The sequence below is a fragment of the Paroedura picta genome, chromosome 10 (genome assembly GCF_049243985.1).
Source record: "Paroedura picta isolate Pp20150507F chromosome 10, Ppicta_v3.0, whole genome shotgun sequence".
Classification (NCBI taxonomy): Eukaryota; Metazoa; Chordata; class Lepidosauria; order Squamata; family Gekkonidae; genus Paroedura; species Paroedura picta.
Window position 1 is genome coordinate 26102939 of NC_135378.1, and position 23353 is coordinate 26126291.

General features: G+C 42.4%; 1 protein-coding gene across 1 annotated transcript; it reads left to right on the forward strand.

The window, feature by feature from the left end:
- Positions 1-1016: 1016 nt before the first annotated feature.
- KLB (klotho beta) lies at positions 1017-21588 on the forward strand. The gene is made up of 5 exons (XM_077301713.1): positions 1017-1875; positions 11726-12236; positions 13280-13548; positions 16245-17388; positions 19370-21588. The coding sequence occupies exons 1-5, from the start codon at positions 1138-1140 to the stop codon at positions 19768-19770; spliced, it is 3063 nt and encodes a 1020-aa protein (XP_077157828.1). The 5' UTR covers positions 1017-1137; the 3' UTR covers positions 19771-21588.
- The last annotated feature ends 1765 nt before the right edge of the window (positions 21589-23353 follow it).

A 23353-nucleotide genomic window follows, 5' to 3' on the forward strand; every position in this document is an offset into this window, starting at 1 on the left:
GATTCTATGTGATGTAGTATCCGATCTGGGACATCTCCATGCATCCTTGGCCTTGTAGTTACTGTCACAACGAACTTGATTCAATCATATAATTTTACGATGTGTTAATTATGACCAGCTACATCATTGTTTTCTTTTACCTCTTTTGCCTTCTGCTAATGTTACAAATGGTAATGACTGGGGAAGGGAATGGCAAACCACCCCGTACTGAGTCTGCCATGAAAACGCTGGAGGGCATCACCCCAAGGGTCAGACATGACCCGGTGCTTGCACAGGGGATACCTTTACCTTTACATTTTAATGTTACAGATGACAAGGCTTTCTACTAGCAGATAAATCGCCTGAAATTTCCGAGCAGGTCGCTGAGTTTTTAACAATCGTTATGTTCTGTAGATCTAAAAGACAAACGTATGAAGAGCTTTGTACTGTTGTTCTTGCATTACATTTATTATTCCTTTTAGTTTCTCATATGTTTCTTACCTAAGGCTTCAGTCTGTACATGTTCCTGCTTTTTAATGCCATTAAAGATATTGAGCATTGAGTGTTTCAGTTCGGGTTCAAATCCCCGTTCAGCCAAGCAATAGTGATTTTTCAATAAGGGGTCACCACTCTCCACCTTTGCCCCCCCCCAAACACACACACACACAACCTCTGCCCAGTGACTGACAACAACCCATTTGTCATTGGGGCTACAGTGTCAAAAAGGCCATTTTTCTCTATTCCCTTGAAAAGGGAATCAACAACAAGCATCCTCGGCTTGACAACTACATTTACAGCTCTTTCAGACATGCAGGGCACCAGAAGACTGAAGGGAGAAGCATTCCGATTAGAACGTCTTCTTGTGTCATGAGAAAAGGCGTCTTGTAGGTATCCTGGCAGCTAGCAGAAAGCCTTCTCCCAGGGATTGCGTTGGTTTTCGTGACGCATCCTAAGTCCTGCAGTCCGAGCTAATAATTGACAGGAGTTTTACAATTGTGAGCTTCCCCCCCCCCTCTCCTCAAGCTTTGATAAGACACTTCAGCAGTGAGTAGCGAATGAAGACAGGCTGTGTGGAAGGAGCCTGGGGAGCCAAATGGCTTTCCGTCAGTCTCAGCAAGATAAATTTGACTTTTAACATATGCTCCACGGGGACACACCATGTTCATGCGGCACCAGCAAGGAACGGCAGCTTTATGGGCACTGTTTTTTGTGCAGACGGTCCTTGGACTTGACACAGACGGAAGATCCGTGTGGAAAAAAGACCCCGTTTTAAGTCCTGTGAATGCAACTCAGCTGTTTCTGCATGACACGTTCCCTCCAAAGTTCCTCTGGGGTGTAGGAACTGGGGCTTTCCAGGTAGAGGGGAGCCAGCAGAAGGATGGGAAAGGACCCTCGATATGGGAGCGCTTCATCCAGTCACGTCTCCAAACTGGTTCCAGGATCGATGACTCCAGTGACAGCTACTCTTTCCTGGAAAAAGATTTGTCGGCCCTGGATTTTTTGGGCATTTCTTCTTACCACTTTTCCATTTCATGGCCAAGGCTCTTCCCCACTGGGATGGTAACAGCTGTCAATGAAAAGGGGCTCCATTACTACAACAGGCTCCTCGACGCTCTGGTCCGCAGGCAGATTGAGCCGGTGGTCACTCTTTACCACTGGGATTTACCTTTGGCACTGCAAGAAGAATACGGAGGCTGGAAAAATGAATCCCTCATCGGCATTTTCTCTGACTTTGCAAAGTTTTGCTTCCAAGCCTTCGGGGATCGGGTGAAATACTGGATTACAATCCACAATCCTTACCTGGTTGCTTGGCATGGGTATGGCACGGGTATCCATGCACCAGGAGAGCGGAGGGAAAGAACAGCTGTCTACACTGTGGGACATAACCTGATCAAGGTAAAGTATAGCCTGCTTTGCTTTTATCATCTCAGCAAAAGTTGCAGCATGGCAAGTAACAGTCATAAATAACCCTAATTATCACTACCTCAAAGATTTCACAAACACAGATGTCTTCCTTGGTTCTTTCTGGTCTGCTGGTATGATAACTGGGCCACTAAATATAAAACTAAAGTGCAGTCTTAGGGCATGATTCAGCCCAAGTGCGCGTGCTTTTCAAGTCCTCCTGCTTTCAAAAGGTGAGCTAAGCATCTGCTTCAAACTTTCCCAGGGTTGAAAGCCAGGACGGTGTACTGAATAAGAGCAGTGCCTTCTAATACGGAGAACTGGGTTTGATTCCCCACTCCTCTACATGCAGCCAGCTGGGTGAACTTGGGCCAGTCACAGTTCTCTCTCTGAGCTCTCTCAGCCCCACCTTTCTCACAGGGTGTCTGTTGTGGAGACAGGAAGAGAAGGTGATTATAAGCTGCTTTGAGACTCCTTCAAATAATGAAAATCAGGGTCTAGAAACCAACTCTTCTAAATCAAACTGAATTCAGTAGATTGGAACCTGCCAACTTTTTCACTCACTTTTGGTCAACTCCTCCATCCCAAATGGCTTTTCTCCATGCAGGTCCTCTGATTGCCAACAGAATCTTCTTTGGTCATCAAAAGGAACACCATCCTTCTTTATTCACCAGTGGAATAAGTTGTTGAGTCTTACTTCTTAGTAAGGTTTGCACTATCCTTTTCCAGTAAAATCAATAGGATTTAATGTCTAACTTTGGCTGAACAGCACCATTATTTAACAAAATCAGAGTCCAGTAGTACCTTTAAGACCAACAAAGATTGAATAAATCTTTGTTGGTCTTAAAGGTGCCACTGGACTCTGATTTTGTTTTGTTGTGCTGCTTCAGACCAACACGGCTACTCACTTGAGTGCTATTATTTGTCAACAAAGATCTTTATACTCCACTTTTCCCCCACTGAGGACCTTGCAACAGTCTCCTCCCCTCCTCTCTATTTATCTTCGCAGACATTTATGATTGCTGTCTGTTCCTGAAAAAGGTTTGCACTTCCTTCCAAGCGTCATTTGTCTCTTCCAATAATACCCTTCATATGTTGAAATTATTTGACTAGCGTAAACAAAGTTTTATTGACGAATCCGAAATCTGACAAATTGTCGCTAAATGGAGCACCCATAAATAAAGAATAATTAAATAACACATCCCAGCATGATAAAGTCCCACCGCAAACAAATAGTCACCACATTGAACTAACAAGGTTACCAGGCTCTTTTAAATGGCTTGAAGAGAAACAGCCTTTAAGTCAATATTAAGGAACTTCAGAAAGACGTCAGCCCAGTCCTGTTTTCATATGTATAATATTTTTTTTAATGATAGATTCAAGTACCTGGCTGTCCCTCGCTATATTGAATTACACACAGAAAAGGAGTAATCCTTCCATTATTTACTTAATTTAATTAGAAATAGCGTGGATCTGAAATCTGTAAACAGTAGTGCTCTGCATGATTTGTGTCTCTTCTCCTGTTAGACATAAAATTCAGCAACATCATACTAGCAATTGTATCAGTAGATAAATAATATTGGACCAAATGTTTCACAAGAAATACCCACTAGAGCTGTGGTGATGGAGTTTCATTTCTGTGTCTTATGAGGTCTTTGGATCTGTTCAGTATGGGGATGTCAGTTCCCATACAGGACTTGGGGATCCCCTGGAATTGTAGGTAATTTCCAGGTGACAGAGACTGGTTTCCCTGGAGAAAATGGCTGCTTTGGTGGCTGGACTCCACTGAGGTCCCTCCCCCACCCAAAACCCCACCCACTCCAAGCTCCACCCCCAAAGGTATTTTCCAACTCAGAGCTGTCAACTCTAGGTTAGTGGGTGAGATTGATTATACTTGGGATCATGGATGGGTAGGACACACTGTAAGGGAAAAACTAGGACTGGATTCTGAGGCCCATTTCGCACAAGGACCAATGTTGCCAATTGGTTCCTGAAAGCCGAAACGCTATTATTAAAAGTGCAATCTCGGCTTTACGCGTACCTGCCTTTGTAATGGAATCCAGTAGCATTTCAATCGTTTCCCACAGGTTTCCAGTCTTGCAGGAGTCACTAGAAAGGAAGCAATTTTTTCTGTGCTTTGTCCTGCCCCTGGCCATCAATCAAACGAACAGTCATTGGATGGCGGTTATCATGCTCCCGAAAAGCCCCTTTCCCTCTAAGAACAGGGTTTTAAAAAAAAAGAAAAACACACATTGCAACGAATATGCCTTGATTCCTCCTAACGTAGAGACCCATCTAGCTGGCGTGTGAGCTGGCGAGTCATCGTTACCATGCTCCTTCGAGTGAAAAGAACCCCCCCCCCGCATGGCTGCGATTTTCGGCCGAAAATAAAGGAAACTTGCAAACGGGGCTGTGTTGTGCTTGGTGACTTAGGGGAGCTTTAAAGCACTTCTGTGGAGGGACTGTAGCCGGAGAAGCCTCGCTGGGTAAATGAAGGCTCACCGGTTCATTGCTTTCTGCTCGCTCCGAGAAAAAAAAATGGCGATCGCTTCGCCGGAAGTTCGGAGGAGAGAGCCAGGGGGAGGGACTTTGCTGGAACCGCAACAATGGGAACGCACAGGTCTTTTTCGCTACTGTTGCAGATTGTTTGCAAGAGTGTAGCGCTTTTTGGAGGGTGAATTCACTTTCCTGGATTTCCCTTTAAGCACTACAACGAATCGCTTTTTGCGGGACTGTTTCAGGAGTGTGGCAGATTGTGTGCGACATCATGCAGAACTGCAAATTAGTAGCGTTTACAATTTGCAAGCCTTTTGCAACATTGAAGTCATGCGGAATGGACCTGAATATTTGCAGAGTAACTTGATGAACAGGCCCAAACTATTTGTGAATAGTGAACTGATCAGTGGACAATCAGGTCCCTATTTGTGACCAGTGAACAGAAGAAGGTAAACCAAATTGGTGGGTGTTCCAACATTCCTTATTCTAACTAGCATTTGGATGAATTGGGAGAACAATACTTCCAAAATCTCAATGTTATAAACCTATAAACATGAAAATTTGAAATTCTGCATGACTTTGTATCTAAGTAAACAGGTCATGAATTGTTGGGGCATAAACTGAGGGCCTTTACAAACATGTAAAATAAAAACATACGATTGTAAAAATGTACCTTGATTCCACCTCACCCCACCCCAGAAGTTCTTATTCACTATGGTACAATATAGACAAGATCTTAGTTATCTAGTAACCGTTGTGGTTACTAGAAGTCTAATCCAGGACCTCCAGTCAGTATAAGACCTTTGAAACCTCCTGAAAGGGATTGTCTTGGATATGATCTTGACTGAATGAGGGTAAAAGATAGACTTTGTGTAACTCATCACTTAATCCTTTAGTTTCACCACACACAATAGGCAAGGCAGATCAAGATAATCCTTTGCCTATGTAACTTTTGGTAATCAATACTAATTCACTGTTACTTGCATGCACTCCAACTATGCTACCAAAAGTGTAGATATTTAAAATATTTTAAAATCAACATATGGAATAAATGTATTTCAGTAATTTTTGTTTACATGGTAGATAGAAGTGTTTAAGAAGAGCTTACCAATAAAAGTTTTGCACACTGACCTGGTTAGCCTTAGCTAGCTTGACGTTGTCAGATCTTGGAAGCTAAGCAGAGTTAGCCCTGGTTAGTATCTGAGTGGAAGAAAAATCCCAAAAGTTTGTCCCAAAAAGAGGTTGTATTTTAGAACTGTCATCAAGATACATTGGAGCATGACCAAAATGGACCCACTGTTGTAGTTTATCATTCATATTCTCAGAGCAGGATCCCAATTCTACACGCCTTGAAGAAATTGCCCCAGCACAGACCCCTTCACAAAATAATCCCTGGTTTGGTGAAGTGATTAAGAGTGGCATCTTCTAATTTGGCAAATCCGGGTTTGATTCCGCTCTCCCCCACATGCAGCAACTGGGTGACCTTGGGCTCGTCACAGCCCTGATAAAGCTGTTCTGACCAAGCAGTAATATCAGGGCTCTTTCAGCCTCACCCACCTCACAGGGTGTCTGTTGTGGGGAGAGGAAAGGGAAGTTGACTGTAAACTGCTTTGAGACTCCTTTGGGTAGAGAAAAGCACCATATAAGAAACAACTCTTCTTCTTCTGAAATCTCGGTTGGGATAAATACAATCTAAGGAGAGTCATGTACCTATGGGTTTCTTCCTCCTGTCACAATAGGACAAACTATAGGGATAAATTATATATTCTTCACTATTCCAAGACTCTGTTCTCACACACAATCCAGAAGACATTCTGGCCAACTGATGTGTTCCATTACTTATCCTTCCTCTCAAGCATTGGTCTGTAGAAATTTGTTTCCAAGGGCAGTGGCAAGTAAACCTGCCACTAGTGCAAACTGTTCTGATTCCAGCCAAGACAAGGGATTTCTTGAAATCTCTAGTGACCTTACAAAACTTCCCTTCCCTCCCAACATTGCTTGCACTTTCCGTTGTAATACTGTGTACCTGTACATGTATAGTGTTTGAAACTGTAAGTACTTCTTATACCTAGGGTTGCCAGATCTGGGTGGGGAAATAGCTAGAGATTTGGGAGGTAGAAACTGGGAAGGTCAGGGTTTGGAAAGGGGGGGACCTCAGCAGGGTACAGCACCATAGAGTCTACCCTGCAAAGCTGGTATTTTCTCCAGGGGAATGCATCTCTGTGGTCTGGAGATCAACTGGAACAGAAGGAGATTGTCATGTCCCACCTGGATGTTGGCAACCCTACTTATACCGCACTCTAAAATTTCCTGCATCCCTATAAGCATCTGCCATTAGGTATCCGTGCAGTTCTTTTTTCTTGCTTTCTCTCCCTTCTCTGTTTTTTTTCTGCGCGCCTGAAAATTGCTGTTCCTTATCTATTTTTGATAGCGATTTCTCTTGCACCCCCCACCCTTTTAGTGTGACCATCAGTAGCAAACAGGACCAGAATATGTTCTGAAAACTTCTGAGAAATTGAAATCTTGCACCAAAAATTATCAAACAACAGCTTGAAAGTGAACATTACCTGCTTTAAGCTAGAAAATATACAGTCTGCATATTGATACAATCTGTATACGACAACTGATAGCACAACATTGGTAATAGCCTACAGTCTCCTTGTAGGGAGAGTAAAGGGAGGCGATTGCTTTAAAATTCCCTCAGGTTGTAAAAAGGTACAAAAAAGCAGCGCTTTTCCAGTTCAAGTGGATGGAAAATGCGGAGTGTCAGCAACAACTGTAATTAACATTCATGACAATCAAAAGATCAGCCTACAGGAACTGAACAGCATGGTTTACAATGTAAAATTAATATACAAAGGTTAAAATGTATAGCTTTATAGGTGTGATACATTATATATAAAAGTTATTTAACAGTTTGGAATATCTCCTTTCTTATTGACAAAGCTTCAGGACAGAATTTGGCATTTTTAGAAGTTGTCTCATTAGATCGGTCTGCAGGAAGGAAACAAGTATAGAATTGATATCAGATCTCACTGATAGAACAGGGTGAGATATATGGAACCTACGGCAGTACTTATTGACTGTATGTAAGAGCTAAACACAGGAAGTCTCTAATAACATGTCCCGCTGTTTCCACTGTGTTCAATTGAGAGGAGCACAGGGGTAGGGAATGTGGAGATATTTCCTTTCCAGTAGTGTTGAGGACAAGCAATCAGAATGGGCCAAAATGAAAACTCTGCTGCATTTGAGGGATTCTAGAGCATACAGAGAGTCTACTGGCATGAATTTTTAGCTATGATTTTCTACCATTGATAAAGACATGCCCTAGCTCTGTCAACTTTAAGAACTGTATCCCAGGTTCATTTTTAAAGTCTTTCTATAGCTCCTGAGAACCCAAGGATGCAAGCAGAAGAACAACCCTGAGTGTTGGAATATGCAAGGTCTGTAGTGTGTTTTTCAGATATTCTCTTCCAGTGTCCTGCTTGGCTTATTTCAAGACTTCCTGATCCTTTACGCACACTTCCTCCCTGTTTGCCTCCTGACAGACTAAATGAATGCACAACAGAACAGTTAGACAGTTAAGTCTCTCTCTCTTTCCTCTTTCTATACAAAGTTTATTTTTCCTACTCATAAGACTCTTTTATTCTTTTAAGCAGCTTTGTGCGTTGCTTCTCTTTGCATATTTAAACTCTGGGCATATACCACAGAGGCAAAATTTGATTTCTTAGAACGCCCTCCAAATTCAGAAGCTGCTTTTTTAAAGAGAAGGGCAGGCAGGATGCTGTTTGAAAAAGGAATCATGTGAGCCGTTTGTACACTGTGGTTATCTTGCCTACGGAGTACAAAATGACATTCCCTTCTACTAATATTTTTCCTGCTGCCTTGTGAACTATTGTTGGGGAGGGGGAAATTATACAAACATGGCTAAATTGTGTCCAAATAGATGCAACAAAGTCTAATGTTATGCAGATTTCCAAGGTCTGACATGCATTTTTTAAAATCTGTTTCCACATTGACACCATCAGCCAGCATCAAGAATGGTGTCCAAAACTGAAGCACTAAACAAGGTTTTTAATCTTGTAGAAATTAATATCAGCTCAGTGGTACATTCTTGGTTCATCTATGCATTCCAAAAGGCTACACATTAACTGCTATTCCTGCAGTAAGAACAGGGAAATGTGCAGAATTTAGTCCTATGTTTACCCAGAGCATAATGTCCAGTATTGATCATACCCACGCTAATCTACTTAGCCTGAACATTTAGCTTTGATCTTCAAGGTGTAGAACAGATTAGGTAGTCCACAGCAAAGGGGCTGGAGAGGAATTGTCATCAAGAGTTGTTAAAAACCATGCACATGTTGCAATGACTGTTTTACACTTGTTTATTTTGCAGTTAATCTGTTGCAATGGGCTATCAACAGGACCTCAAGTCAAAGCTGGTAGTCAAAAATAAGAACCAAAAGAGACAGGCAGTAACAAGATGTCTGTTGGGAAGGGAATATTTCCCTCTTCTGATCCTAGTTTTGGTGGTGTGTCCCCCATCCCGTCCCACCATGTATCATAGTCCTCATCCTGCAAAGAATATAGGGCAGAACATATAAATTATCCCATTTTATTTTCACAACAACCTGAAGATTAGATTGAGAGACAGCTAACTGCTGTCATTCTTCTATGCCAGGGGTGGCCAAACTGTGGCTCTCCAGGTGTCTATGAACTATAATGGTCATCATCCCCTGCCAGCCACACAGAATCAGGCAGGAGATCATGGTAATTGTAGTCTATGGACATCTGGAGAGCCACAGTTTGGCCACTCCTGTTCTATGCCAATTGTCTCATTATGGAATACACAGGTTTTGTTTAGAGTCCCACCCTGTGCCACTGCCAGGGTGGTAGCAGATTTTGCTCATTCCTTGTGCTTGTGCTGCACAAATTGGATTGGGACTGCAGTATGCATTTCAGCATTGCTTCTTCACACCATTTTCCTTATCTGAAACAGTTTGTGTTTGTGTGTGTGTGTGTGTGTGTGTGTGTGTGTGTGAGCGTGTTCAGAGGAGGGCAACAAAGATGGTGAGGGGTTTGGAGACCAAGACGGATGAAGAAAGGTTGGGGGAGCTTGGCCTGTTTATCCTGGAGAGGAGACGACTGAGAAGGGATCTGATAACCATCTTCAAGTATTTAAAAGGGTGCCATGTGGAGAATGGAGCAGAGTTGTCCTCTCTTGCCCTGGAGGGATGGACCAGAACCAATAGGATGAAATTAATTCAAAAGAAATTCTGTCTAAACATCCAAAAGAAGTTCCTGACAGAGCAGTTTCACAGTGGAACAGGCTTCCTCGGGAGGTGGTGGGTTCTCCATCTTTGGAAATTGTTAAACAGAGGCTAGATAGCCATCTGACGGAGGGGTTGATTCTGTGAAGGCAAAGGGGTGTCAGGCTACAGTGCATGAGCAGTAGGGTTGTGAGTGTCCTGCATAGTGCAGGGGGTTGGACTAGATGATCCATGAGGTCCCTTCCAACTCTATGATTCTATGATTGTGTGTGTGCATGCACAGGCGCTATTTGGCCCTTTGTAGAAGCCAATGTGAAACACAGGAAACATGGGCTTCCCTCAGGTTAGTACAGGGGGGCAGAGAGGCTGAAGCCTGAAATCCCTTCTCATTGCGTGCCATGATCCTGACCCAAATTGGGCATTATGCACATGGGCATTAAAGAGAATCCACAACTGACATTTGACTGGGACTTAAGACACAACTTGTATACACCATAAATTTAATGGCTGGGCTGAGATATGATATGACTCATCAATTCTTCTCTTAAGCAGCCTTCCCTCCATCTGAAAGGTTAGCATTAATGTCTAGACCTTGAACAAATGCTGAGTCGTAGATTGTAGCACTGGAAACCAATCAAACATCTGACACAAAATTGATCCAAGTTGTCATTCCTCAGCATTACTACCGGTATTAGACTCTCTTTTCTGGCACTACAATTAACTACATGCTGCCTTGGAAGATGGAAGAGTTAAACTAGTACAGTTGTTTAAACGAAGTCTGTGTAATGGCATATTGTGGGGGGAAGTCTAATAAATGTGACTCTAAAGATAGATATGTTCATATACTGCTGAAATCAGGGATGGACACGAACAGGGGCATGAATAACATTCTCCCACTAAAATGACCTGGTTGGTGCCCACTGAACCTTTACTCAGCTCAGGCTTCACCTGGCAGCCATTTTAGGCTGACATCAGATGGGTGTGAATGCCCTGCTGTCAGCCTAAAATGGCAGATGTGTAGAAGAACTGAGCCCAGAGTGATTCTAGTGCTTGTCAATTGACTGCCAAGAAAATCCAGAGTAAACTGAGTGCGGAAAAGCTGTGTTTTGGATTTAAAAACAAATCAAAAAAGATTTGTACCTTGTGTTTATATAAGATTTCAAGATTACAGATTGTATGTAATAATTTTTGCATACCCCCCCCAAAAAAAAGGTTAAAAGAGGAATATTTTGAACAGACTTGGTTTGCTGAGTAATTGGCAATCAAAGCATTTCCCAAGGTCTGTCAGCATTTTCTCTGCCTGTAAAGAGACGTTTTCTTCTCCACAAGACAAAAAATGTCCAACTGAGAGGTAAGGTAAACTCCAGATAATCTGACAGGCACCTTTATCTAAGGGAGGAGAGGTCAGATTACCCTGCGTAAGTCAAATATGTTTTTAAAGGCTTTGCCCCAAGCCTTATAAACAAAGATGATACACTTCATCCCATTCCCAATATTGCTCTGCTTTTGCCCAGCACTGTTCATCCAGAGATCACAAAGGTTGACCTCAGCGATAGCTTACTCAAATAATGGATGTGAAGATGTGAAACAAAGGGCACCCAGGTAGAAAACAGCAAGCTAATCAAACTATGGGCACATTCAGGGCTGAGTTACACAGATGTTTGCCACATGGTAGAAAGGAAGCAAGGGAGGCCCATCCACTAGACAGCCCTAGATGATTGTTTAGGGTGCCAGCGGTAGAGAGGGTGCCATCCCACCTGTTGCCTTCCTAATAACCCTCACAGGGGAGAAGAAGGGAAACATATTTGTAAGCCACTTTGGGACTCCTCTGGCTAGTGAAAAGTGGGGTATAAAAATCCCAGCTCTTCTCTTCTTTAGCAGTCTGAACAGCCAAGACTAATTCAAGCTTGGAGATTTAAGCAGTTGGATATGACTAGCCTTTGACTGGGAGAACACCAAGAAGACCAGGGTTCCTATACAGAGGAAGGCAGTGGCCAACCACCATTGAAAACCCATGAAGGGTCATCATCATGAATCAATTGCACCTTGATGGCAACTAACTGTAGCTTCCTCTTTAGGCTCATGCAAGAATCTGGCATCTCTACGACGAGCATTTCCGGCCTCATCAGAAAGGATTCTTGTCAATCACACTGGGATCCCACTGGATTGAACCTAACCGCTCCAAGGACGCTTCAGATATTACCAAGTGTCAGCAGTCCATGCAGACAGTATTAGGGTGGTTTGCCAAGCCAATTCATGGGGACGGAGATTACCCGGCAGAACTAAGAAGTGAACTCGTTCACGTCTTGCCCAACTTTACCGAGACAGAGAAAAAACAGATAAAAGGAACGGCTGATTTCTTTGCTTTCTCCTTTGGCCCTAATAATTTCATCCCACGGAACATGCTCCCTAAAATGGGACAAAATTTCTCACTCAATCTAAGGGAAGTCCTGAACTGGATTAAACTGGAATATCGCAATCCTAGAATCTTTATTGCAGAAAACGGGTGGTTCACCAAAAGTAATGTCAAGACGGAAGACACCACAGTCATCTACATAATGAAGGGTTTTATTAATCAAGTCTTACAAGGTTTGTAAAACACTTATCTCAAATACTGTATGTAGTATCCAAGCTAATATGCTGCCTAACTTGTGTTTTATCTTTTATAGTTTATTTAATTATTTTAAGATCTGTTTGGTTATGTAACCCCATGGTCTATTTTATTATTTTGTTGAAATTTTAAACCCTATTTTTATATGTCTTACACATATTTTATGCCAATAAAAAGTTACTGACTGACTGAGTATCCAAGCCAGACAGTAAGAGGAGTACATTGTTTCATGCGTACAGGAAAAAGTTAACAGCTGTACCTACGGCAACCTGTATGTTTGTTTGTATATCTTCAAGGCCATTGCACAGATTAACCAGGAACCCCATGGGTAGGAACTAAGGCAAATCTACAAATCGCACATGACAAAAAGTTTGGAGAGCTGAGATGCAACCTGTGAATTTCATAATGTAGAATTTAAGATAACACAGAGACCACATCACAACATTAATATGGAAAAGTCTAATGTTGACCAATCTGTATGATCCTATCATTGCAAGATAGATCTCATCATCCTCTAAAACTAGATAATGCATTTTAGAAGTAGATTATCGCGTTCCACACAGGAAGATCCAGCTGCAAAAGCACATGGAAAGTGCATTATCCAACATGTGCCAAAGGGGCCCAGATTCCAAAGTGGAATAAAGGTGTGTGCGTACATGTATCTTTTAAAATCTATGTGCATGTATTTGGGAAACTTGGCCCAACCATAATTCCAGATTTGTACATGCAGATGTTAAGTAGCCGGTGTGCCTCTGTTGCTTCTTGAACAATGATAATGTGTATCCCTTCCCTGTATCTTAATAGAGAGAAAGTTTGGCCTTCTTAGGGAACAGACTCCATTTTGCTAACTGAGAGTCTCTTGTTCCTTGTGGCCATTCACTTCCCCAGGTGTCCAGACCTTCTCAGCAAGGTCTTCTCAAAGCAGTCATTAGGACATAGGAGAAGGTCCCCTGATCTGAAAACAGAAAAACATATTCTGTTTTTTTTTCTAATATGGACATCTTTTATTTCCCTTCTGCAGCAATTAAGTACGATAACATTGACGTATTTGGGTACACAGCTTGGTCTCTCTTGGATGGATTTGAATGGCAACATGCTTACAGCACCAGACGAGGCCTGTTTTACATTGATTTCAACAGTAAGGAAAAAGAGCGCATTCCCAAGTCATCGGCCTTGTATTACAAGCAAATCATACAGGAAAATGGCTTTCCTATGGAGGGATCAACCCCAGCTTTGTACAGCCAATTCCCCTGTGATTTCTTTTGGGGTATGACAGAGTCTGTTATTAAGGTAAGCCTCTTCAGGCTGCATTCAGAGGTTTGTCAGCATCATGTACAAATAAGGCTTGCGTCAACCTGGGGCCAAGCTGGGTCCTTTGCTTAGCATGAGTTACATCTGGAATATATATATATATATATATATATATATATATATATATACATATATATATATATATACACATACACATACACATACACATACACATACACATACACATACACATACACACACACACACACACACACACACACACACACACACACACACACACACACACACACACACATATATATATATATATATATATATATATATATATATATATATATATATATATATATATATATATAATTTTAGCTGCAGCAAAACCAAAAAAATCACAGGGAACTCATGTTCATCAAAACCTGTGTGCAGAACAGATGAGCCCAAACCTGGTTCTCAAACCCAGCCTCTCTGGGGGGGGGGGAAATCAGTTCAGGCAGCTTGGGATGTGCAGGTGCCCCCTGGGGCCCTAGAACCTTCAAAATCACAGGATATCTCCAGATAACTCTTGTCTACCTGCCCACCAAGTTTGGTGAAGTGGTCACCTAAACAAGGTTCCCCCTGGAAACTGCTTTTCGGGAAGATACCAGGGACAGGTTCTGGAGTGCATAGAATGGGCCCTGTATAAGATAGAGGCATCACTCATGCTAGATCTACCTGGAATGCCCCCCAAGCTACATGTGGATTGGACTGGGGGGGAGTTTAGTTACAGACACCCAAACAATGCTCCCCCAGGAAATTGCTTTTTGGGGAGCTGTCAGGCATAGGTTCAGGAGAATATAGACCAGGCCCTGTGAGAGCTACAGGTGTTCCACACTTCCAGTGGTCCTCCCCAGGATGTCCTCCCTATTTGCCCTGACTTGAGGGGGATCCAAGAGCATAGTTTGCCAAAGGCACCCCCAGAGCAAGTGTTGTCAAGTGTGGATTATGGCCATAGAAGGAACAGGACAGGCCCTGTGTGAGCTATTAGAGAGGAGGCATTAAACTTGCAGTTGACCTCTCCAGGATGGACACACACACACACCCTCAGGAAGCTGGACATGTCCCTGGCTGGGCCCATCCTCTCTCCAACAACCCGATGAATGTAGGGCCATCAAAAAACACACAAAATACATAGCTTCCCCTTAAGAATTTGAGAACTTGTTGATCCAAGATAAACCACATCTCCGGGGCAGATATATAAATTGTTATTGAGATTTGAAACTGAAACGAAATGTGTAAAACCTTGTATGATCAAATGGATGCAAAATATTGAGACTAATGTTACCTTAGAGCAATGGGAATATGTATGGTCTAAAATTCCTAGACTCACAAATAGCCAAATATTGAGAGAAAATTGGTATAAAATGTTTTATAGGTGGTATGTTATTCCTAAAGTGATTGCTAAAATGACTAAAGGATGTGATAATTAGTGTTGGAAATGTAAAGAAAAAGTAGGTTCCTTTTTATATATGTGGTGGAGATGTGAAAAGGTGTATAAATACTGGGCAAAAATTCATACTATCTTGGGGGGAAAAATAGAAATCGTAGGACTTACCCATGACTGATGACTGGTTAGATAAAATGGCAGACTTAGCCAAAATGGCAAAGCTAACATTGATTGTTAAAGGGAAGACAGAAGAAGGCTTTCAAGAACAAGGGAGTTTATATTTGGACTATCTTGCCAAATAAGCTCAGATCTCTGAACAGAGATGTACTAACAGAGATGTACTATCTGCCCAAACATGTACTAACTCATTTCTTTCACTATGTATTTGACATTATGCCATTCTTTTCTCTTGCACAAAAAGGAAAAAAAATGAATAATAATTTTAAAAGTTAAAATATACAACCAGTTTTAAAGCTAGAAAACAAAAACAAAATAAAACAAACAAAATATACAGCTGGCTCTGCTGTGCACACTGATTTATGTACATGGGGGTGATGGTTCTGCACAGCTTTTTTTCTGTTGCAGCACAATATCTCACCAAAATAACCTACTTCCATAAATTGAATGATCCCCCCCTCCCCAGAACAGCACGTAACATGGCAGGTTGAAACTGCAGGTAGGGAATGGGCAGAAATCAGTGACTTCCCCCTTCTGCTCAGGCAAAAGGCCCTTTGAATCTAAACCACTGCCTTCTTTAAAACCTTCCCATATTCAGAAGAATGATAAGGTAAATGCACCAGGAGATATCCGCAAGCGCTTATAATAAGAGAAATTAATTCAACTTGGCCTTCGCTAGTCACTGGGGGAAGGGGACGAGTAACACACCTAAGCTTGTACATATTACACTAAGGTGGTCATATCAATCTGTAGCAGGAGATACATGGGAGATGTACTGTATTTTATTTATTAGCTTCAGCAGAAAACCTTGTTTTGTTCAGCACAGGGTAATTTAATTGAGAAACAGGTGGATTTATCAGAAAGAATAAATTAAAAGCTATGTAAAGAAAACAATCTAGTCATTAACCAAGCAGACCATATTTGTTAGAGACCACAGAAAAGAGCAAAACTGTATGCAGGCACAAGAATATCAGGGCAATGCATTCTGGGGGGGGGGGGAAATGCCTCTCAGTCTCTTGTCTCCATTAAGGTAATGTTTGAGCTCCATTCTCTCCCATGCCTGCATTAACCTCTCCCTTTTGAAAAACTTCACTTATTGTCTCATTTATATTTACAGGCTGAATCTGGTGCCTCCTCTCCGCAGTTCCATGACCCCAACTTGTACCTCTGGAACGTCACTGGAGATGGGCTTTTCCACCAGGTGAAAGGAGTCCGACTAAAAACCCGTCCGCCTCAGTGTACTGATTTTGTCAGTATTAAAAAACAATTGGCGTTGTTGTTAAAAACGAAAATCACCCATTATAGATTTGCACTCAACTGGTCGCTGCTTCTCCCCAGTGGCGAGTCATCGTCCATAAACCGGCAAGTCCTTCGATATTATCGATGTATGATTAGTGAGATGATCAAAGTCCAAATTAGCCCCATGGTCACCTTATATTACCCAACCCACCGCTCTTTGGGCCTTCCTGGGCCTCTACTTCAGAATGGAGGATGGTTAAACCAGGCGACTGTTCAGGCTTTTAGGGACTATGCAGAGGTGTGCTTTCAGAAGCTTGGGGACTTGGTCAAATTCTGGATCACAATAAATGAGCCCAATCGACTCAGCGATATTTATAACAACAGCAGCAATGATACTTATCAAGCGGCCCACAATTTACTGATAGCTCACGCCTTGGCTTGGCATGTCTACGATAAAGAATATAGATCCTTCCAGAGAGGTCAGGTGTCTCTGTCTCTGCATTCTGATTGGGCAGAGCCCGCCAACCCTTTTGTTGACACGCACTGGGGAGCGGCTGAAAGATTCCTTCAGTTTGAAATTGCGTGGTTTTCAGATCCGATTTTCAAGACAGGTGACTACCCAGCTGCCATGAGAGAATATCTTGCATCTAAAAACAGCAAAGGCCTCTCTCGCTCTGCTTTGCCGCGTTTCACGAGAGAGGAGAGGAAACTTGTAAAAGGTGCTGCTGATTTTTATGCACTGAACCACTTCACTACAAGGTTTGTGATCCACGAGGTGAAAAACGGAAGTCGGTACGAATTTGACCGGGATGTGGCATTTCTGCAAGACTTGACCTACCTGAATTCACTGTCCCGCTCAGCAGTAGTGCCAGAGGGGTTGCGCAAAATTCTAAACTGGATCAAAAAACGTTATGGAAACATCGACGTGTACGTGACAGCCAGTGGGATAGATGACCATTCTTTAAGTAACGACGAACTCCGAAAATACTACATTGAAAAATACATACAAGAAGCCTTGAAAGGTAAAAGAGGGGGATTGGCCTGGCTGCACCTTTGCGGACCCTCATTGCAGGGCTGTGGTGGGAAGGTTGAGATAGGGGAGGGAGAAAAGGAAATTCCATATTGTTATTCTCACTCAGCTAGAAAAGTGGGCCATGTCTGCATCTGGACCTGCAGGGGTAGGGGGGAGGTAGGGGGCTGGCCTCGGGCACCAAAAGTTTGGCCAACTTGATGTAGCGGTTAAGAGCAGTGGTCTCAAACCTGGAGAGCTGGGTTTGATTCCCTGAATCTCCATATGCAGCCAGTTGCGTGACCCTGAGTTAGTCACAGTCCTGTTAGAGCTGTTATCACAGAGCACTTCTATCTGAGCTCTTTAGCCCCACCTACCCTCAGGGGAGAGAAAAGGAAGGTGGTCGCAAGCTGCTTTGAGGCTATTTATGGGTTGAGAAAAGCAGGGTACAAAATCCAACTCTTCTTCTTGAACCCTGTGAGCAACATCATCCGATAATCCATTTGACCTCGGCAGTGCAATATTCAACAGAACTGCATCTTTCTACATGCAGTGACTTCAAAATACTGCTGAGGGGTGTCCTGGAAGCTTGGTGAAGATGTATTGCAAGCAAGTCCACATCTGGTGGTGGTTAAATATTTACCATTAGCATGTTGATTCTCATCTACATTTGAAGTACCTACTTTAAACATATACAACCAAGACATACTATTTCTATGAAATCAATGAGGTTAACCAATAATCTTTCAAGGACTTTCTATCACATTAGTTTAAGGTGGGTAGCTGTGTTGGCTTGAAGCAGCAGAACAAAATGTGAGTCCAAAGGTGCCTTTAAGACCAACAAAGTTTGATTCAAGGTGTGAGCTATTAGTAAACAGCATCACAACAAATATGCAGCATGATGATGAAGAGTGGCTAATTCCTTGCCGGAATAACAAAATCTGCCTGTTGGGTTCAGTTGTTTACAAAAAGATGGGGGATATAAAAATGTTAAGGTTAGTAGTTAAGGGCAGATGCTTTCCCAGTTGTGGAAAGAAGTAATTAAAAGAAACTTTGAACGTTGTTGTGACGCTGTTTCCTAATTTACTCCTTATATCTGTACTCTTGTGATTTTTGTTCCATTGTCTGAAGAAGTGTGCACCAACATGCATCTCACACCTTGAATAAAAATGTGTTGGTCTTACAAGGTGCCTTTGGACTCACAGTTTGTTTCTTATCACATTGCATCTCACCCCCCCCCCCTCTGGAGATCAGACTAGCACAGGCAGCATGGAGCTATCAGAGTTCTGCAGGGCCCGTAAGATGGCAGGCCTATGGTTGAGGCCATGGTGGCCTAATATTGCATGGGCCCCCCTCCCTTCCTCTCAGGGGTTCCCCTCTTATTTGAGGTTGGGCCTACAGCCAATTCCTGCAGACCAGACTGAAGATAGCTGGGGTGGGGGGTGATATTTTTTAATTTTTAGGAAGGTAGTTTTTAATAGTTCATCATTTTTAGGATGTTTTAATCCATTTAGGAATGTTTTTGTCTATTGCTGTAAACCTCCCAAAGCCCACTTGTGGGGGGGTGGCCTATAAATCAAATGATAATTATTAATTCTATTGCTCTCCCCACCTTCAGTTTATACTCACAACTCTGTTAAGTACGTGAGGCTGAGAATGACTGGCCCACAGCCACCCAGCAAGGACACTCCCAGGGCAGAATGTGGAGGATTGGAACCCAGTTCTCGTCTGATCTAACCACTATCGAATGCACAACTTAGGCTGACAGAAAGCGACTGTCCAACAGTTCCCCAGTGGGCTTCATGACTGACTGGACAACTGAGCATGGGTTTTGCTTGACTTATTCTGGCCTTTTGGGCACGGCATTAAAATAGAAATTCCAGTTTACATTCAAGCGGGTAGGGTAGCCGTGTTGGTCTGAAGCAGCAGAATAAATGTAGAGTCCAGTGGCACCGAATGGCAGCTAACGTTCATTCCTTTATGGTTACTTTCAGCTCACCACGTGGACAAAGTCAAGATTAGAGGCTATTTTGCATTTAAGCTGACTGATGAAAAAGCCAAACCCCGCTTTGGATTCTTCACATCTGACTCCAAAGCCAAATCTGCTGTCCAGTTCTACAACCACGTGATCGGCAACAGCGGCTTCCCCCCGGATCCTTCGGAGAACACCTGCGGTCCACCAGTGGAGAAAGAGTCTTGTGCTTTCTGTTCGTTGCTAACACTGAAAACGCCGCTGATATTCTTTGGGTGCTGCCTTTTCTCGACATTCATATTGCTTACGAGTATTATCTTTTTTCACAAAAGAAAAAGGAGAAAATGGCATTGGTCCAAAAACTTCCAATCCGGCAGTCTCCCCATTAAAGCTAGGCACAAGAATTTTCTCAACCAGATATAAAGCCACCCGTCTTGCTGCATGTACATCAACAAGGATGCGACGATTAAATAGAAGCACTCCCTGCTCACTCCAGTTACATACCCCCAGGTTTTCACAAAAGAGCTTCATGCTATCAGGGCATCCATAATGGTTCTTTCAGAATGGTTCTCTTGAATTCTTAGTTCATTGTTTACACAGGCAGGGAATCCCAGAGTGGTTTAGTCAAAGATCCTGCTTCTACGTCGTCACTCATAGAATTCCCCTTGCCAGATTTGGGATAATGGCCATTCTACTGTGTCATAGGGCACAACGGCACAGAATGCTGTTCAATTAATCCAGGGTCCTCTTTCTTGGCCTTGAATGTTATTCAGCCCTGGAGTAACTCTTTGAACATAGAAATGAACCCAACTGGTGCAAATTCAGTGATGTCAGGGTATCTCAAGATGCGACTGAGCTACCAATCAGATGCATGCTGAAGAAAAAGGTATAGAATTTCAATAGATTTAACTTATTTTTAAATTATAATTTAAGAAGTGGTGTCCTTTTGCAACGCGGCATAACAGCTTAACTAGCTTTGGCTTGAAAAGGACATTAAGCTGTGAAGAATGTGTGCACTTTTACAGAATTTCTCATTTATTGAGGTTTAAAAGCTGTGCTCGTTGTTGTTGTGTGTTTGGACAAATAATACTCCCCCCCTCCCCCCACACTGACATTAAATTCTTCTCTGATTAATGTTTCCAATGTGCCAAAGGTGCAAATCTAATTGACAAAAGTCTGAGTTTCACACATACACAAATCCTCAGCTGTCAATTTGCCCCAAGAAAATTGGAAATTTCATCTGGGCAACTACAGAATTTATGATCCAACTGTGAGTTTTATCCCTTATCATCAGGAATGAAATGCAGGCCCCCTCAGGCATCAAGAGAAGCCCGGATTGCCTCAGTTTTTGAAGTCCTAGACATGAGACACAATTTTAATTTTGCCTAAATTTGAGAACCCCTTGGAGCCTGAGGCTCCAATACATACAGTATGCACTTGGAGCAGAGGTATAGTCACCTCAGCTCCTGTCCCAAGTCCATATCGTGTCTCAAGAATAAATCAAGAGGCTCATAGCCTCTTGAGTCCATCTGACAGCTAGATGGGAAGCCAGGAAAATTATCATCAATAACCCTGGCTGATATTGTGGAAACATTTTTTAACATGCCTGCAAACAGGAAAAAGGAGCATTTGATGGAGGAAAAGAAACATGTTAAGGGTTTTTTTTGATCAATTTGTAAAATATGAACCTATTTATGCTGCTAGAATCTTTGGATTTAGCACTGAAGGCTACTGGTTAACAGTGTTTGAATAGCCTTTCTTTAAAAGCTGGGAGCACTCCAATATAGCCTTAAGGCCGGTCACATTCTTAGAATTGGATAAAATTATGTGGCAGGTGAATATCGGTATTTGAGGCATACAAAATCCAGGGACTTAGTTCATGCATTATTGTGAAATTACAGCTTAATGATAGAACTCCCTGAATGTATTTCATGTACTGGAATGGAGTAGCTGCAAAAGATTTTGCCAAAGCCAACTAGAATTGAATGGAAGTGGTATCATGGTTCCATAAACTAACTTAAGTTAAATATATTCAAATGAGTAACCTTGTTGGTCTGAAGTATCACAATAAAATCAGAGTCCAGTAGCACCTTTAAGGCCAACAAAGATTTAATCAAGGCGTTGGAACTGAGACATTATCTATGTTGAACATCCAGTGCAGTGTGGAACAATCCTTATTTGAAACTCTTCTCTCCCCCCCCCCCCGCTTTAATATGCATTTTACCCATTAAAGATGTATTTTTCACAAGCTGCCCAAAAGTGTCTTTTCATTGGTATTAAAAACATGCCTTTTCAAATGCATCTCCCAATCAAGTACAAGCTTATAAATAGCTTGAACTGGGAAGAATACGGTAGTTATCCCCATGCTAGCTCATTTCCTTACATGGCCATACCAGCTACCAAATGGTACAGCCTTCTCCCCACCAAACCAAACATAGGTGTAAAGTAACCCCAGTTCAATGAGAAAATACTGATATTGGAACAGCTGCAAAAGAAAACAATGTTGTGGCTGAAATGGAACAAGCGCCTACTCGGCCAGACTGAACATTTTTTCGTGTCTGCATCTGACCACCAAGCGAGCAATTCTCAAGGTTTCCCAAAACCTCAGATAACTTGTTATGCTCCACATCAAAGGGTATGCATGCTCTGAATGCTGCCTTAGACTTATGTTCCTATAGGAGAATTTTAAACACAATTATTTAATAAAAATACCACAAATTATAAGATTTAGCTTAAGCTTATGGCAACTATAAGAGAAATCAGAAACAGATCATCAGACTGAGGTACTGAAGCCAAACAGCATGTCGCAGAGGACTTTTAATAGTTCTCTTCATTGTCTCAAGAGTCCTGTTTGATCTTCCATCTACCTTTAGAGCCTCTTGTGGCACAGGGTGGTAAGGCAGTGGACATGCTGTCTGAAGCCCTGACCATGAGGCTGGGAGTTCAACCCCAAGCCGACTCAAGGTTGACTCCGCCTTCCATCCTTCCGAGGTCGGTAAAATATGACTCGGTGCTTGCACAGGTGATACTTTTAACTTTTTACTACCTTAGAAACTTACAAAACATCAGCAGTATTACAGTACCTTTGCAACCCAGCCTTTGGATCCAGGCAGCCATAATATACAAAATTGTCCACCTGCCATATAAACCCAGTTTAGCAGTTTGTAGGGCAAGCAAACTGCAGGTTGGTGCAGTTGCCAGCCTTGCTCTCCACCCCATGATCATATTCATTCCGGCTCCTTTCCTTAGATTAACAGATGTCTGTTATCGACAACTCATCCTTCACCTTCTTGGTGACATCACAGACACTATCCAGATAATGTACTCCACAGTTTTTTCGAGTTCAAACTAAACTATGGTGGAACACCTGAGGAATTAAGTTTCCCAAAACTCACTTTTGGAATGGAAAAAGGCCTCTATGAACTGATTAAGTAATATTGTTTTCTCCTTTTGCGGGGAGGGGGGGGGAGGAGGGAGATGCCTTCAAAACCCAGCAAGCTTCTCTCCCCCAATGTATCACAATTCCCAATGCTGACCTACTAAATATAATATTTGATTCAATTATCCAGCCAAAATTGGTTCCCAAGACAGCTCACCAAAACCAATTAAGTAAAAAGGACATTGGACATATTCCTTGGGAGAAAATTTTCCTGCAAAACTGGATCCAAGCACAGTGAAGGTATGCATGCCTCTCTGTGTTGGTACAGGTCCCTTGTTAATGTTGACTCTAGGTGTTTGGTAGAGGTAAGGTGAACAGGTAAGGTGCCATGGCACATTTATCTACAAGTTCTTTAGGCCAAAATGTTCCAGTTGTCAACTATTTTCCTTGTCTACAAGAACTGAGTCCATTTGTGCAAACCTTGGCAGGCAGCATACCAGTGTAAGTATGTGATCCACCCTGAGATTTTGGAAGACAGGGCGGAATATAGATTCCAAAATAAAGCAGTCAGCATCTAGTTTTCCAACAGGTTGCAAGAGTATCAGCTATGTTAACTGAACCAAAACT